The 14,166-nt window shown below is 53.4% G+C and overlaps 7 protein-coding genes across 7 annotated transcripts; 4 read left to right on the top strand and 3 right to left on the bottom strand.

The window, feature by feature from the left end:
- Window positions 1-2: 2 nt before the first annotated feature.
- On the top strand, window positions 3-4,849 carry CLUP02_00757 (AT hook domain-containing protein; the record flags this gene model as incomplete). The annotated part of the gene is made up of 4 exons (XM_049279804.1): window positions 3-9; window positions 198-370; window positions 433-715; window positions 768-4,849. The coding sequence occupies 4 exons, from the start codon at window positions 3-5 to the stop codon at window positions 4,847-4,849; spliced, it is 4,545 nt and encodes a 1,514-aa protein (XP_049135761.1).
- Window positions 4,850-4,891: 42 nt separating this feature from the next.
- On the bottom strand, window positions 4,892-5,294 carry CLUP02_00758 (uncharacterized protein; the record flags this gene model as incomplete). Its single annotated transcript, XM_049279805.1, has 4 exons — window positions 4,892-4,933; window positions 5,017-5,041; window positions 5,100-5,189; window positions 5,251-5,294. The coding sequence occupies 4 exons, from the start codon at window positions 5,292-5,294 to the stop codon at window positions 4,892-4,894; spliced, it is 201 nt and encodes a 66-aa protein (XP_049135762.1).
- A 248-nt stretch (window positions 5,295-5,542) lies between these two features.
- On the bottom strand, window positions 5,543-9,302 carry CLUP02_00759 (uncharacterized protein; the record flags this gene model as incomplete). The annotated part of the gene is made up of 3 exons (XM_049279806.1): window positions 5,543-5,863; window positions 5,939-9,081; window positions 9,239-9,302. 3 exons carry the CDS (start codon window positions 9,300-9,302, stop codon window positions 5,543-5,545), a joined length of 3,528 nt encoding a protein of 1,175 aa, XP_049135763.1.
- A 641-nt stretch (window positions 9,303-9,943) lies between these two features.
- CLUP02_00760 (uncharacterized protein) lies at window positions 9,944-10,139 on the top strand (the record flags this gene model as incomplete). Its single annotated transcript, XM_049279807.1, has 2 exons — window positions 9,944-9,978; window positions 10,037-10,139. The coding sequence occupies 2 exons, from the start codon at window positions 9,944-9,946 to the stop codon at window positions 10,137-10,139; spliced, it is 138 nt and encodes a 45-aa protein (XP_049135764.1).
- Window positions 10,140-10,167: 28 nt separating this feature from the next.
- Window positions 10,168-10,508, top strand: CLUP02_00761 (uncharacterized protein; the record flags this gene model as incomplete). The annotated part of the gene is made up of 3 exons (XM_049279808.1): window positions 10,168-10,248; window positions 10,314-10,430; window positions 10,485-10,508. The coding sequence occupies 3 exons, from the start codon at window positions 10,168-10,170 to the stop codon at window positions 10,506-10,508; spliced, it is 222 nt and encodes a 73-aa protein (XP_049135765.1).
- Window positions 10,509-11,316: 808 nt separating this feature from the next.
- CLUP02_00762 (uncharacterized protein) lies at window positions 11,317-12,453 on the bottom strand (the record flags this gene model as incomplete). The annotated part of the gene is made up of 3 exons (XM_049279809.1): window positions 11,317-11,734; window positions 11,810-12,332; window positions 12,399-12,453. The coding sequence occupies 3 exons, from the start codon at window positions 12,451-12,453 to the stop codon at window positions 11,317-11,319; spliced, it is 996 nt and encodes a 331-aa protein (XP_049135766.1).
- Window positions 12,454-12,868: 415 nt separating this feature from the next.
- CLUP02_00763 (short-chain dehydrogenase/reductase SDR) lies at window positions 12,869-13,756 on the top strand (the record flags this gene model as incomplete). Its single annotated transcript, XM_049279810.1, has 1 exon — window positions 12,869-13,756. The coding sequence occupies one exon, from the start codon at window positions 12,869-12,871 to the stop codon at window positions 13,754-13,756; it is 888 nt and encodes a 295-aa protein (XP_049135767.1).
- Window positions 13,757-14,166: the final 410 nt, after the last annotated feature.

Here is a 14,166-nt window from a genome sequence, read left to right on the forward strand (position 1 = left end):
ATATGCCCCGTCAACTTTTTGCACCCGTCACCGAGAGAACCGAAATTTGAGAGCCGTCGCCAAAGGGTCCAGAGCTTAAGTGTGGTCCGTGCTGTTTGATCCTTGGGGGCCAAGGTACCGGTAGATTCGCAGACCTTGATTGGCTGCGCATTTGACTTTCGTTCCTTCCCATCGCCTTTGAATCTCGAATTGGTCAGCCTCGCCCGACGCCACTTTCCGTTTACGCGACACGCTTTCCAGCCTCTGGATCGCACCGCCGTTTGTCGCGAACATCACCCGTCGGCGTCTTCGCCGGTCGTCCTACCAATTCCGCCAGCTCGACGCGCCGCAGGTCGTCTCGATTACGCCTGGGGATACATACGTCTCGCATGTCCCGACCGACGCGTCAAAGATAGCATTCTCATGCGATTCCCCGCCCGAAAGTAGCCATAGCCAGCCTTCAAGATGCCGCCACCATCGCATCCCCAGGCCAAGTTCGATCCGATTCCCCCGGACTTGGACCTTTTCACGCTTGTCGATCATACCCCGAATTTCGAATGGGTCCTCCGAATTTCGACTGCTCAGATTCAAGGATTGGGCCCCCAGGAGTTTGAGAAGTTGGTCCAACTACAAGTCATTCAGGGCGGGAAGCCCTTGGTGATTGAGAAATGGAACGAGGTTCTTCCCGAGTGGCTCTTCAGTGGAGAGTGGATGGAGAAGATATACGACAAGAAGCGTGAGTGTAGTCACCTTTTGCCTAATCGCGGCAGCAGCTGACATCAAGACAGAGGAAAATGTCCGTGACATTACCGGCCAGACCGAGATTCCGATGACCACAGGCCACTATATGAGAGCCATGAAGCAACTCACCAACCAATGGACACCGACCAATTATCGAGACGAGAGACGGCAACGCCTTTACCTGAAAGACATTGACTGTCCTCCCGAATGGCAAGAACACCTGCAGAAAGTCATTCCTCCCAACCTATTTTACATGAACGAAAACGTCACGCAAAAGGGAGCTGCAGACAGTCGAGAAAGTGATCCTTTTCGTGGCTTTGGCGATAGGTCAAAGGTGGCACCTGCGGGAGATCTCATGTCAAGCCTGCCCGAGGAGATGCGAGCACAGAATCTCATGTGCTATATCGGACACGAAGGAACATTCACCCCGGCGCATCGTGAAATGTGCGCCAGTCTCGGACAAAACATCATGGTTGAGGCTTCGGGGAGTGAGAACGGAGAGAAACCTGGAAGCTCCATCTGGTTCATGACGGAGACCAAGGATCGAGAAGTCGTCCGCGAGTACTTCCTGTCTATGCTCGGCCACGACATCGAAATTGAGAAGCATTTTGCTCAGATCAACGCCTGGAAAAAGGCAACCTTTCCGGTCTACATTGTCGAGCAGAAACCCGGCGATTTCATCCTCATCCCCCCTCTAGCCCCTCACCAGGTCTGGAATAGGGGCACGCGCACCATGAAGGTCGCGTGGAACCGCACGACTGTCGAGACCCTGGACATGGCACTCCACGAAGCCCTTCCCAAAGCTCGTCTTGTCTGCCGTGATGAGCAGTACAAAAATAAGGCTATCATCTACTATACGCTTAAGAAATACTTCGCGCAGATGGTAAAGGCCGAGCAGGACAGCGAGATGGGCATTGCCGGTCTAAGCTCGGAGCTTTTCCGGTCATCCTCACGGTATAAGCAGCTTGCCAAGGATTTCCGCCATCTTTTCTCACTCTACACCGAGATTCTTGTTGACGAAATGTTTGCGACCAAAGAGAAGAACGTCGAATATGTCGAGTACGATTCTTGCGTGACCTGCTCATACTGCAGATCAAACATTTTCAACCGATTCTTGACCTGCAAGCACTGTGTGCGGACTCTGGTCAACGGAGATGAGGATGCATACGACGTCTGTATGGAATGCTACGCCATGGGACGATCCTGTGTCTGCATATCCAAACTTCAATGGTGCGAGCAATGGTCGTGGGAACAACTGACGGAGGATTACGAACTCTGGCGGGCGATGATCATCAAGAACGACGGCTTCGTTGATATAGAGCTATCACCTCAGCCTCTTGAAATCGCTCGCACCCGGCGAGGTAAGAAGGCACTGGCCGAAATTTGCCAGGAGGGTTTGCACAGGCGACCTTTCAAAGATATTTCGAGGCTTGACGAGGACAAGCCACTCCCCGAGTCCGAACCCGAGCCAGAATTGGACGACAACGGCAAGCCCAAGAAGAAAAAATACAAACGGAAGAAGAAGAAGGGAGAACTTCGTCGCTGCCACGTTTGCTGTCACAAGGACTACGCCTACAAGGTGCAAGAATGCTCAAATCCAGAGTGTAAAGAAAGTTACTGCTACGGCGTGCTTTACCGCGCGTTTGATCAGATGCCACAGACGGTACAGGAGAACGAGAATTGGCTTTGCCCAAAGTGCCTGGGCATCTGTAATTGCGGTGCATGTCGCCGTGCCGAAAGCGGCAACCCCTATACGCCAAAGAACACCCTTCTCGGTCATGACACCCGGGCTATTGCGGACGATAGAAGTGTTGAGGCCCTCGTCGACTTCCGCGTGCACAATCTCAACTGGCTCAAGACAGCTGGTGAAGAGGGCCGCAGCGCGAACAGCAAACGTATGAAGGAGCTACGGGAGAAGGCCGACACCGCAAAGGCTCAGGAGAGTGCTTCTCTGACTGCCGAAGACATCGCTAATGGTGCTAACGGTGCTACCGCGTCCGCAGAGGGTGGGCTGTACGGATACGGAGATCAGAGCCATGTCCTCGGTGAGCAGGACGGACGTCATGCTGATGACCGCGATCCCGACGCAACTCAAGACATGTCGCAGATGGACATTGAACCGTCTGCTCCAGTGGCGAACATGAATGGGGACCCCGAATGGGACCAGTCAGCATACCCGGATCCCTTGGGCATGGATGGCCAACCCATGTTCGGCATGGGTTACTACCAACAAAGTGGTCCAGATCAGATTCTATTCGACCCGTTCCAAATGCCTTCAACTGACGCCATGGTGTTTGACGATGAGGCTGAATACGTCAAGAATATGTTGCGGACACAGAAGCGGAAGGCAAAACAGGAGAATGATTTGGATCCAGACTTCCATGGCCCAAGGCCCCAAAACAGGAAGAAGGCAAAGAAAGACGACGGTGCTGACGAATCTGCCATGGATCCGGCGTTGTTCGGTTCGGCACAGCCTGCTTCCGCGGGCGCCGCACCCGAAGCTGCTGAGGGTGATACTGCCGAGCCAGCTGGGGTGAGCGGTGATCCTGAGGATGAAGCCTCGGCCCAGCTAGAAAGAGAGGCAGTCCCGGCAGGCGGTCTTGCACGACGCGGGATGCCAGCTCCTCAATTCCCGGCAAACGTTCCTTCATTGCGACATGCAAGGCCTAGAGCGTCTTATGCTGAGCCAGAAGAACCAATGATCGACGACCCTGATGACATGGTGCCGGCTTTCAAGCAAAGGCCACCGGTCCAAAACGATGAGCCGGAGGCGGGCGATGCCAGTAATGACCCTAGAGACTTGGCCTCTGACGCTGTGCGTGCTCTCATCCAGAAGGGAACTGATGCTGCAGCCGCCACCGCCGCCGCTGGTGGAGCCGAAACGCCCACAGCACCAAGGAGGCGAGGCAGGCCGCCGCGGAACGCGAACTCGACGCCGGGTTCGGTGCCGAGAGCCCCTCTAGCCGATGCTGTTCCAAAGCCATCTGAAATTGCAGCAAGAAATGCAGCGAAGAAACGTGAAGAGCGAGCATCGCGACGTTCGGACCTTAGCCGCGTTGTGACTATAGATGGAGCCAGCTCGTTCAACCCGAGAGCTAGGGGCAACACAGCTAGCGACGACGACGATGACGACGATGCAGATGATGAAGACGCGTCTCACGATGTAACTGAAGCTGAACTCGAGGCTCAACTTGAGCGAGAGTTGGCTGGAGAAGGACCATCCCAGAATGCACCCGTCACCTCCATCGAGACCGAGACGGCGGAGGCAACCGCGGCACCGCCTAAGAAGCGCCGTGGTCGACCGCCCAAGAACAAGACCGCCGCGGTAGAGAAGGCACCTGTCGATCGATCACCGCCCCCGCCTCCTCCGGGTGCCACAAAGATGATGTCAATGGCGGCTCGTGTTGCAGCTCGCGGAGGAAAGTTCAAGATTGCTTCGCGCAAGTCGCGAGATGCGAGCGCGAAGCAAACTCCCACTCCAACCCAGGCGTCATCCGCGAGACCTTCAGTCAGTCGCAGCGAGCAGCCAGCCAAGATTGTGCCTTCTACTGAAGAGGCGACGGAGCCAGCAAAGGAGACCAACAGAGAGCCTTCGAGAGAACCAAGCGTAGATCTCACTCCTCCACCTCCTGGTACGCCTGCCAGAGTGAGAGAGCCAAGCTCGGATCATACGCCTCCACCCCCGGGCGCCTCTGGGGACAGACAATCCAGCTCTGATCACACGCCTCCGCCCCCCGGTGCTTCCACGGACAGACAGTCGAGCTCCGACCACACGCCTCCGCCTCCAGGTGCCGTCGGTCGACGCTGGCGCAAGTCGGATGAAGACGAGTCGGACTTTGACGCTCCCGTCGCGTCGCCGTCCTCTGCATCTTCCTCTGATTCCGGCATTCCCGGAGATCGTTCTCCTCCTCCGCCGCCGTCCGCGCGCCGAGGTAGGCCTTCGGGTGGTCTGACTGTAGTGAGAATCGGCTCCGAGTCGGAATCGGAGAGCGAGATCTCGTCGTCTTCTGAATCGGATAGCGGTATCGGTGGTCCAGAGCCTAGCAGGATGCGAGGCGGGTCTATTCGGGGCGGCGCTACTCGTGGTAGAGGGAGAGGACGTGGACGTGGAAGGGGTCGTGGTCATTAAAGACTGGTAAATCTGAATGCGGAAAATAGGGGTCACATCACGTTAGGCGCTTTTGGAGAGGGGAAAGTGGGCTGTTCCAAGGACCTGTTTATTGTAGCATCACACTATACCCTAGAACATATACTTCTCTCGTTGAGCATTTTTTTCACAACGTTCTAGTTAGGAACAAATACCAAGGACAGTTTGCCCATCCTGGCTGGAGATGAAATCTCATGATGGCTTTTTACTGTGTGTAGAGACAATGTGTTACTCGCCGCCAAATAGTGACATGGGAAGGAAAAAGACGAAAAGAAGCATCGGTCGCTGGTGGTATACGAACTCACAAGCTACAGCTCGGTAGCTGTACACTTCAGGATTAGGGGTATAACCATCTTTAGCTTCTGGGCAAGAGTCCCTTTTACTGCTGCTGAGAATAGTCAGAGGCGAACTTGTTTACAGAGCCCATGGATGGAATAAACAAAAGGAGGAAAAGGTTAGTCACGAAGGTATCTATTCATAGTATTCTCTCTTCTGCCGTATTACTCAAACAACAAGACATTTTTTGCGCCCCATCCTGGAGTCATGCGAGCCTCGCTCGTTCCGTCATTTCTTGACTCTGCTCAATTGTTAAATTACCAACACCACCACTTCAGCCCTAATCTCCTTCTCAGACCACGCAAGTGTCAACGCTACGAATCGATCCGAGTCCTCTTCTTACTCGGCAGACGCTCTGGCAAGTGCCTCGTGCAAGTGTGGCGGGAAGCGGTAACGCAGCTGCGAGGTGTACGTGGTTAGGTCGAGCGTCATCTGCTTCATCTGCTCGACCATCATGCGACGAGTGCCCTCGTTGCCACTGAACTGGCCGCCGGTGAGCTGGTCGCGCTGGCGCGTGCAGCAGATGATGGTCCACATGAGCAGATTCGGCACGTTGATAGAGACAGGTTGGGAGAGGCCGGAGAACTTTGCGGCGTAGGCGCGGATAATACTCGGGTCGCCGCTGGCGTCGAGCGGGAGAATCTCGAGGCCGCGGATTTTCTAGAATGCCAAAGTTAGTCATCTTTGTGCGACGGATATGGGGGAAACAGTGAGTGGTTGCGAGGTGTCACTTACGTCCAGACATTGAGCCCATTGACCGGCCTCGACGAGGGACTTGATGGTGCTCATCTCGAGCAGGACGCGGCAGGCGACTCTGTTCTGCTCCTGGATCTTACGGTGGAACATGGCATCGCGCTCGTACATGGACATCATCGTACGGGCAAGCTCCACGGGGTCGTCGATGGAAGCCAGGCTAAGGCTGCTGCCGGTCTCGGCCTCCTGGCCAGCGGCGCGAGGCTTAACGGGCATGAGGCGCATGGGATCCTCGCCAATCTCGAGGGAGATGGCCTCACTGAGTGCACGGCTGACAATCGAGACGACGGTATCGTACTCGCCAGCCAGGTGGTACAGAAGGACTGAGTCAGTGGTGCGGCCGTTCTCGTCGGCGAAGCTGGCAGCTTGGACGGTGACGGTGTTGATAAAGTCGTTCTCTTCCGTCAGACCGATCAAAGAACCGCGCTCCTCGATGATACCGCGTATCCGCTGGCCATCAGGGCGGATGTCGCCGATGAGCTTGCTAAATTCACGCGTCTCGAGCACGAGCTCGCGCAGGGCCTCCCAGCAGAGGTTAGCATGACGACGGCCAGCCTCGCCAGACAAGTCCATGTTGAGGCAAATGAGAGTCAGATAGTCAACAGCGGACACAACGTCGGCTGCTCTGAAGTCCCTTGTGTAGTAGCCAATCATCCTGCCAAAGTTGATCTGAACAGAATCCTTGACGTTCAAGCTGCGCAGATCATTGGAGGCGCTGAAAGGATCGGAAGGTCGGAGGAGGCCGTAGTACTCGAGAGCAATGGCGAAGTGGACTGCGTCGACGTAGGAAAAGGGGTAAAGGTACGCAATGGCCTCCTCGAACATGCCTGACAGCACCTGGAGGTAGAAGAACATGCCAAAGCTGCCACTGTTGTCTTCAGCAGAGGTCTTGGGGAAGTGCTTGGCTCCGATTTCCTTGATACTGGACTGCAGTTCAGAAAGGCCGTAAGCCTCGCTAGCCACCTCAACCGAACGGTCGCCCTCTCTAGCAAGGTTGAATTGAAGCCAAATCCAGTCGTTGATATCGGTGTTGAGGCCATCCAGACTCCGATTGTTCAGGTCACAGCGACCAATAATCTTGTAACAGGCCATCCGGAAGGGATCGATGGAGTTGTCTGGAGCGTTGCGCACGCGCTGAGTGTACTCGGCATTGCATCTATCCTGCAATGTGCGCTTCAAGCGGCGGTCTTCGTTAGAAGCATAGCCGTTGAGATAGCTCTGGAATGTGCGGTCGATGCTGCGGAACTGATTGCCGTTATCATTCACATACGTCGCAGCTTCGCTGACGTGACCAGAGCGTAGCAAGTAGAAGACGATGGCCCACACATATTCACCACCAGTTTGCTGAAGGTCTGTGTTATCAGGCACCAAATCCTTTCGTGCAGAACGTAACCGGATGTAGGCTCTGATCTTGCTGACAATATCAGGGCGGCCACCGAGGTTGGCTTCGTGGGGGTGTTTTGCGATGAGGGCCTCGACTTCTTGAAGGAATTGCTTCTCAAGGTATCTGTTGGCACCATCCAACAGCCTCTTTCGCATAGATATCGAGCTGGCAGAGTTCGGCGCTTCATCCAAGTACATCTTGGCAAATTGCCGCTCCTTCGCCGTGGCACCATTGATGGTAGTCTCTGCTTCAGGATCTTCTCCGACGATCTCGCGAACAGCATGGTATGCCTCAACGATGTGTGGCGCATATGGGTCCAGAGACCGGTGCTCGACATCCGCGAGCTCTGAGAGGATGGGATAGGGATGGGCAATGAGCCGCGCCTGATTGAGGTTGCGGACCTTTTCGGAAAGCTTGTTTTGCTTCTCCCGTAAAGATCTGTCGTCAGAATTGATGTGGCCGGTCAACGAACCGCCATTGTCCGTGGACCGATCAACATCTGAGAACTCTGGCTGGTGGGAGCCGATCTTGCTTGCGTTGCCGATGACCGAGCGATGCATGCTCGACTTGCCCAGGACGCTTGCTCTGCCAGAACGAGCTCCAGTCGCCTGGCTCTTGCTTCGGCGCGAACGACCAAAGCCACCAGAGGCCTCTCTTGTCGACGCAGCGGGTCCGAAAGAAGACTCTTCACGAGCCTTGATGCCAAAGTGCTCGTAGATGCGCTTGCGCTGGGCGTCCCATTCCATCGTCACGTTGTCCTCCAAGAAGTTATCAAAGTCGCGGACCGATCTCTCTAAGCCGTCCGCAATCATGCTCATCGTCGTCTTTGTCTGGAGGTTCGCGAGGTACGTCTCGACGTCGATTTCGGCGGGTGAGTAGCCAGAGGGTCTCTCGACACGGCCAGTCTGCAGATCGAGGGATCCGAGGTCTTTCGCGGCGGTAGAAGGATCCACGCCAGATGCAGCGAGGAGGTAGTGCGCTCTACCATCGGAAGGACGCTCCTGAGCCTTTGTTCCCAGCTTCTTCAAGCGCTGGCGAAGGTCGCCCAGGCCCAATTGCAGACTGGGGAGGTCCTCCATGCCATTTTCGCCATCTCCTTGCTTCTTGCTCTTGGCGAACAGGCTGTCAAAGTATGCGCCTGACGGTTGACCCTGCTGGATTTGGGACTGGTTGTTTGTATTCTGCTGCGGTTGCTGCGATGAGGGGAAGAGTGAGCCGCCGAGAGTGTTGTTTGCAGTAGTCTGGCCGAAGGTCGAGCCCGTCGTTTGCGCCTGGGGTTGGTTTTGTTGACCACCCCCAATGGCGCCGAAGAGAGATGGCTTCTGTGCCGTCGATGCTCCCAGCCCACCCAAGCCTCCCAAGCTGAGTCCGCCTGATTGTTGCTGCTGTTGTTGCTGAGGCGCACCAAACAGCGAGGATCCTGTCGCCGGTTGTGCCGTCGTCGATGTGCCGAAGAGACCGCCGGTGGTCGCAGGTTTGGCCTGATTGAGGTTTCCGAATAGACCGCCTGAAGCAGGCGTAGAGCTAGTCTGTTGGGTGCTGGTCGTGTTCTGCTGTCCAAACAAACCTCCTCCTGTGCTGCTCTGTTGCTGGGTTCCGCTAGTCGAGGTTCCCAGACCACCCAGAGGGTTGTTGCCGAAGAGCGACATATCGTAGAATTTTCGTGGTCGCGTCCAGTCGTAGTCGGGGTTGGGCGCAACGGTGAAGGGGATTTCGAAGGTGTTGTCAATGGATGAACGCGCTTGAGACAGCTGGCCAGGCGCGTTTGGAGGATGAAATTTTGAGGTTTGGGAGAGCTCTCAGCCAGAGCTCCACTGATTGGTGGGGAGCGACCAGGCAACGGCCTGCATATATTCTCCGCACGGGGAAAGAGTTGCCCGCCATCCCTCAGCACTTACGGCCCCAATTACGTGCGCCGTCTCCTCCGACCCGGATGAAGACACTCGGAGTCCGTTTCCACATGAGCTGGAATACAATTATGATAGCAGGCCATTACTGTGACGAGCTGCAGTGGCTCTGCTCGTGTTTGGACCTCTCATCGTATGAAGAAAGCATTGGATTGAAGTAAGCTGAGCTACTGCAACACCCTGGAGCTCTTCAGCCAGATCAGACGACTTTGCATGTGAGCTAGCTAAGCTACCGTATTCACTATCATGTTATGTATCCTGAGATTTATTTCCTTTTCCACTCGTCGCTCTTCCATATGACTGTTCCTATCTTGGCAGGTAGTGTCCAATTTTTGCGCCGCCATTCCTTAATCACGCAAGCACCGGTAGACGCAGACGGCTGATGTTGATTGCGAATGACGGATATGGTCTTTATATGAGTGATACTGAGCCGACAGACATGTCAGTCAGCTACCAACTTTGCGGCGAGATACACATATAGTCAAGCCTGAATTTGAGGAATGTATTACTACTAAAAAAGGGTTTCTTCATGACTCGGCGACACCAACCCGGCAGATTCGGAAAGCCATTTTACAGCGGTGGACTCGCAGATTATACCAACAGTCTCCACCAGTCGTTATAGTCGATCGTATCAATTTGCCAGGAGTTGAGACCCTAATTCGATTGCCGGCGGATGGTCAAACGCCGTCGGTGATGATGGTACTCTCCGAAGACGAGTCGCAATTCTTCTTGTGTCGATATCTATCCAACGTTGGGGGAGAGCCAAAGACTTGATTTGACAACCGGAAGGATAAATAGTCTGATAGACGACGTCAACTTACACACTCCTTTGACATCATTATCAGACTTCGACATTAACCAGATCCTCTCACACTCTTCGAGCTCGCGTTAATCTTGCGATTATAATCTGCTCATCAAAAATGCGTTCCGCCACATTGCTTCTCGTCATTTGCAACGTTCCGGCAATCTTCGCCACTTGCAGGTCCGTCACGCAGCCATGCGTAAGTTCTTCTAGAGAGACCAATGGCAGTTGAGGAACTTGACTTTAACTGACGACATTTCCTAGACTAATTTTCAAACTTGCTATGGGCTGGAAATGGCATCGACCTGTGCTTCTGACGAGTACGTGAGTCGTGAAGGAAGTTGCCAGTCTGTAACATCTGCTACCAACAGTCATGTCACGGTAAGCCATCTCTCTTCCAATAGATAGAACATCGTGGCTGATCGAAATTTCCAGTGCGAGTGTTGTAAAAAGAAGTGAAAGAAAAATGGTTCGTTGGGGGTGCTGGGGCGAAACCCAGACCTTTTAAGTTGAAGGCGGCAAGGCAATCTCGTCTCACAGAAACAAGTGTGTCAGCTATCTGGCCCTACTGAGACACCGTGTATTAAGTTAGAAGATGCCCACGAAATAAGTCTGTTGGCTCTCAGCCACGAACATAGATCATACAATTAGAACAGCCCGGCTTTTGATCGATTAGAATCCCATTCATAGCGATTATTTCCCGGGAGTAACTTTATCGGCAAGCTGACCAAACTCCCCTGCTCCAAGCGTTGTCGTTCCCTTTGACTTTCCCTTCAGATGAACCAAGTAGGCTCAGGTGTCAATTCCCATAGTAATGATGTCTACCAGGCATTGGACCCGTGTCTAGTCCCGTGCCTAGGCCTATGACAGTCACTACACCCCCTGTCTTCCTGTCTGAGGTGGGTTTGATAGAATGATACTAACACTCATCGCTGCCAGTATATAAGCGTTATTCATAGGACCCGTTTGTAGATGGCAGTCTGAGGCTAGCAGCAACCGCAGGTAATGTGAGTGCCATAACGTTTCCAAGCGGCTGACGTCCAACGACAAGTAAACCTCAAGTCCTCAAAACTAACATTATATTAGGTTGTGTTATGTCCTTATAGTACTCTCACGTGCCTCCGTGCTGTGTGTACGACTAGTCAAAAAATTCAATGGACATGGAACACCAGACTATCTAGGATGATGTCTCGTTGGAGTTTGTAGCTGTTCCCGTGAATAATAATGATATCTGACTGCGAAGTTGCATACCCTCCCATCATATCCTTCAAGAAGAATCGTCTCTCTTCTTCACAAACTCCGTCTCAAAAGGAAGCCCATTCGACATCCTCACCGCACCATAAAGCGCAGAGACGTCCAGCTGCCGGCCAACCGACTCGCCGTACGCTTTCGCCACCTCCAGGTTCTTCATAACAAGCGAAGACACACCGAGTTGCACTCCCAAATCCGTCGCAGCAGTCTGAATCTCTTGCCCGCCTAGAACCGCAAGACCAACATCTGCCCACGGTCTTTCGCCTCGTGGTGGCATGTACGCCCCGGTGGTCAGGCGCTGCGAGATCATGAGCCCTGGCCAGCCGTGCTGCTGCTGGATCAAGTTCTCGACGTCGGCAACTCCTAATCCAGCCTTCTCCGCAAGGACGTGAGCCTCAGCAATGACCTCTATCATACCGATTCCGAGTGAGTTTCTGTTTGATATGTCTTAGTATCTTTTCTCTCATAAAGAAAAAGAAAAAGAAATGTCTGGAGGTTCAGTTACTCACGCAACAGCTTTCAGACTGCTTGCAAGCCGCACATCATCTCCGAGTCTCAAGATCCCTCTACCCATCACCCCGACAATGTACGGGTTGACGACGTCGATGGCAGCCTCCGCCCCTGCCAATATCCAAAGAAGTTGTCCCTTTGCGGCTACGGGGCTGGCACCAAGGACAGGAGCCGCGACGTACTCGGCACCCTTTTCTCTCAACCTCGACCTCACTTGAGCTGAAATTTTGGGGTGAATGCTCGAGGTATCGACAACGACTTTCTTGTCAAAAGGGATAGTCGCACCATTTGACTCTAGTATTGTGTTTAGCACTGTTTCAACCGCATTTCCATCGCTTAGAGACAAGAAGATGATGTCAGATTTCGCGGTAAGCTCCTCAAGGCTGCGAGAAACACCACCCAAGGTTTCCAGGGCTGCACCCCTGGACTTGGTGCGATTGTAGAAACTGAGATTCGGCGCGCCCGACTGCGAAAGGTGCTTTTGTAGGTTGGTCGCCATGCCCAGCCCCATGGAGCCCAAACCTGTTTATTTGCGCGTGTTAGTGAGGTGAAAAGCAATGGGATTTCTAACGGGAAGATCCGACTTACCTATCCATCCTAGCCTCAGGCGAGGACTGGCTGCGGGTACAATAACACTGCTCATGATGTAATGCGTATGATCCTGAAACTGATTTGTTGAAGTGCTATTTCATGATGAGAGCTTGGCAAGACACCTAGCTTTTTAAGCGTTGGGGAATTGCACATTGTAGAGCTGGCAGTCAGCCTTGATGACACTGCAAGCCTCCGGGGTAGGATCTAAATGTCCGACGGAGGCGGCGATTACATCCTTGGATTTTTAAGTTTAGAAGCATTTCTCATTGACGACGGCAATTCATCGATAGCTCCTCATGTTTCGTATCAGATAAAATCTGAATTCTGTTGATCTAGACGTAGATGCGCATGAAGTGCTAGGTGTGCATATAAATAATCGCGGCATTCCTTCCTTGGCACCAATACCAATAAGTGACTTCTCGCATCCTCACTCAGATACTCCGTCAATAACAGCCCACCTCGTGACTATGGCATCTCAACCACTCCCAGTTCTTGTCATCATTGGCGGCGGCGGCATCGGTCTTGCCACAGCCCACCGCCTTGGCCCTGGCCGACGAGTTCTGTTTGCAAGCCGCTCCCCCTCCACCCTCGACGCAGGGGCCGAATCCCTCAAAAAGAAGAGCATTGAGGTTACCACGAAACAGGTCGACGTGTCTTCCTATGACTCCGTGGCGGCCGTCGCAAAGGCGGCCGCAGCCCTGGGCGCCATCGAGGCCGTCGTACTGACATCCGGCGTCAGTGCGGTAGTCGGGTCAGTCGAGATGATTCTGACAGTGGACATCCGGGGCACCGCGAATGTCATTGATGCGTTTGGCAAAGAAGTTGTCATGCCTGCGGGTTCTTCGCTTGTTTGTACCGGTAGTATAGCGCAAGGCCTATGCCCACCCATGTCCCCAGAGCTGGAGACGCACCTCGCTACGGCACCGCTCTCATCCCTTTTGTCTCCGAATCAGGAGCTTGATCATATTATTAGTGGGAAGAGCAGAGTTGCATATTATGTTGCGAAGAAGGCCAACTTCCTGCGGGTTCAGGCAGCGGCGGCGTCGAGGGAGTATGCCGGCAGAGGTGTAAGGGTTAATTGTGTTAGTCCCGGGATGACGGAGACGAACATGCTTACGGCAGAAAAGTCGGTGGATATGGTGGGTGATATGATTACTGCTGCGCTAAAGGTTCATCCTTTGAAAAGGGCGTCCACGGCGGATGAGATTGCTCAGGCGATTGAGTTCGTTGTGAAATGCGGCTACGTCAATGGAGTTGACATCCTCGTTGATGGGGGAATCAGCGCGGTCGAGTTGTGGAGTAGCATCGTCTATCCTGAAAAGGCAGCGAATCTGAGAAAGTCCATTGAGGAATAGCTCTAGAATTCAGGCTTAGTATAAATCTGGATTTGGTGAGAGCATCAACACCGGGTAATTTAACTCGCAAATCTGCCAGAATGATCATCGATTGAAGGGGAAACAGTTGAGATGATCGATTAGCTAATAATATCTCATTCACGATCAGGCTCAACTTTGCTGACGGAGAAGAGAAAGAGCTTCAATCTGGCTTTTGCTTTCTGACATTACCGGGACTTGATTTCTTACATGTTTTTAACATCAAACTAATGTCCTCGACCATCATCGCGCCGTGATGTTATACCTCTTCTTTTCATGGTTGACTAATTGAGTACTACAACGGAACCTCACCTCGGATTCTAAGGATAGATAGACGGATGCAGGCACTCAGTAACTAGGGAATTACTTCCGTGGAAATGAGACCCAACTTG

This window comes from Colletotrichum lupini, chromosome 1, assembly GCF_023278565.1.
Source record: "Colletotrichum lupini chromosome 1, complete sequence".
NCBI lineage: Eukaryota > Fungi > Ascomycota > Sordariomycetes > Glomerellales > Glomerellaceae > Colletotrichum > Colletotrichum lupini.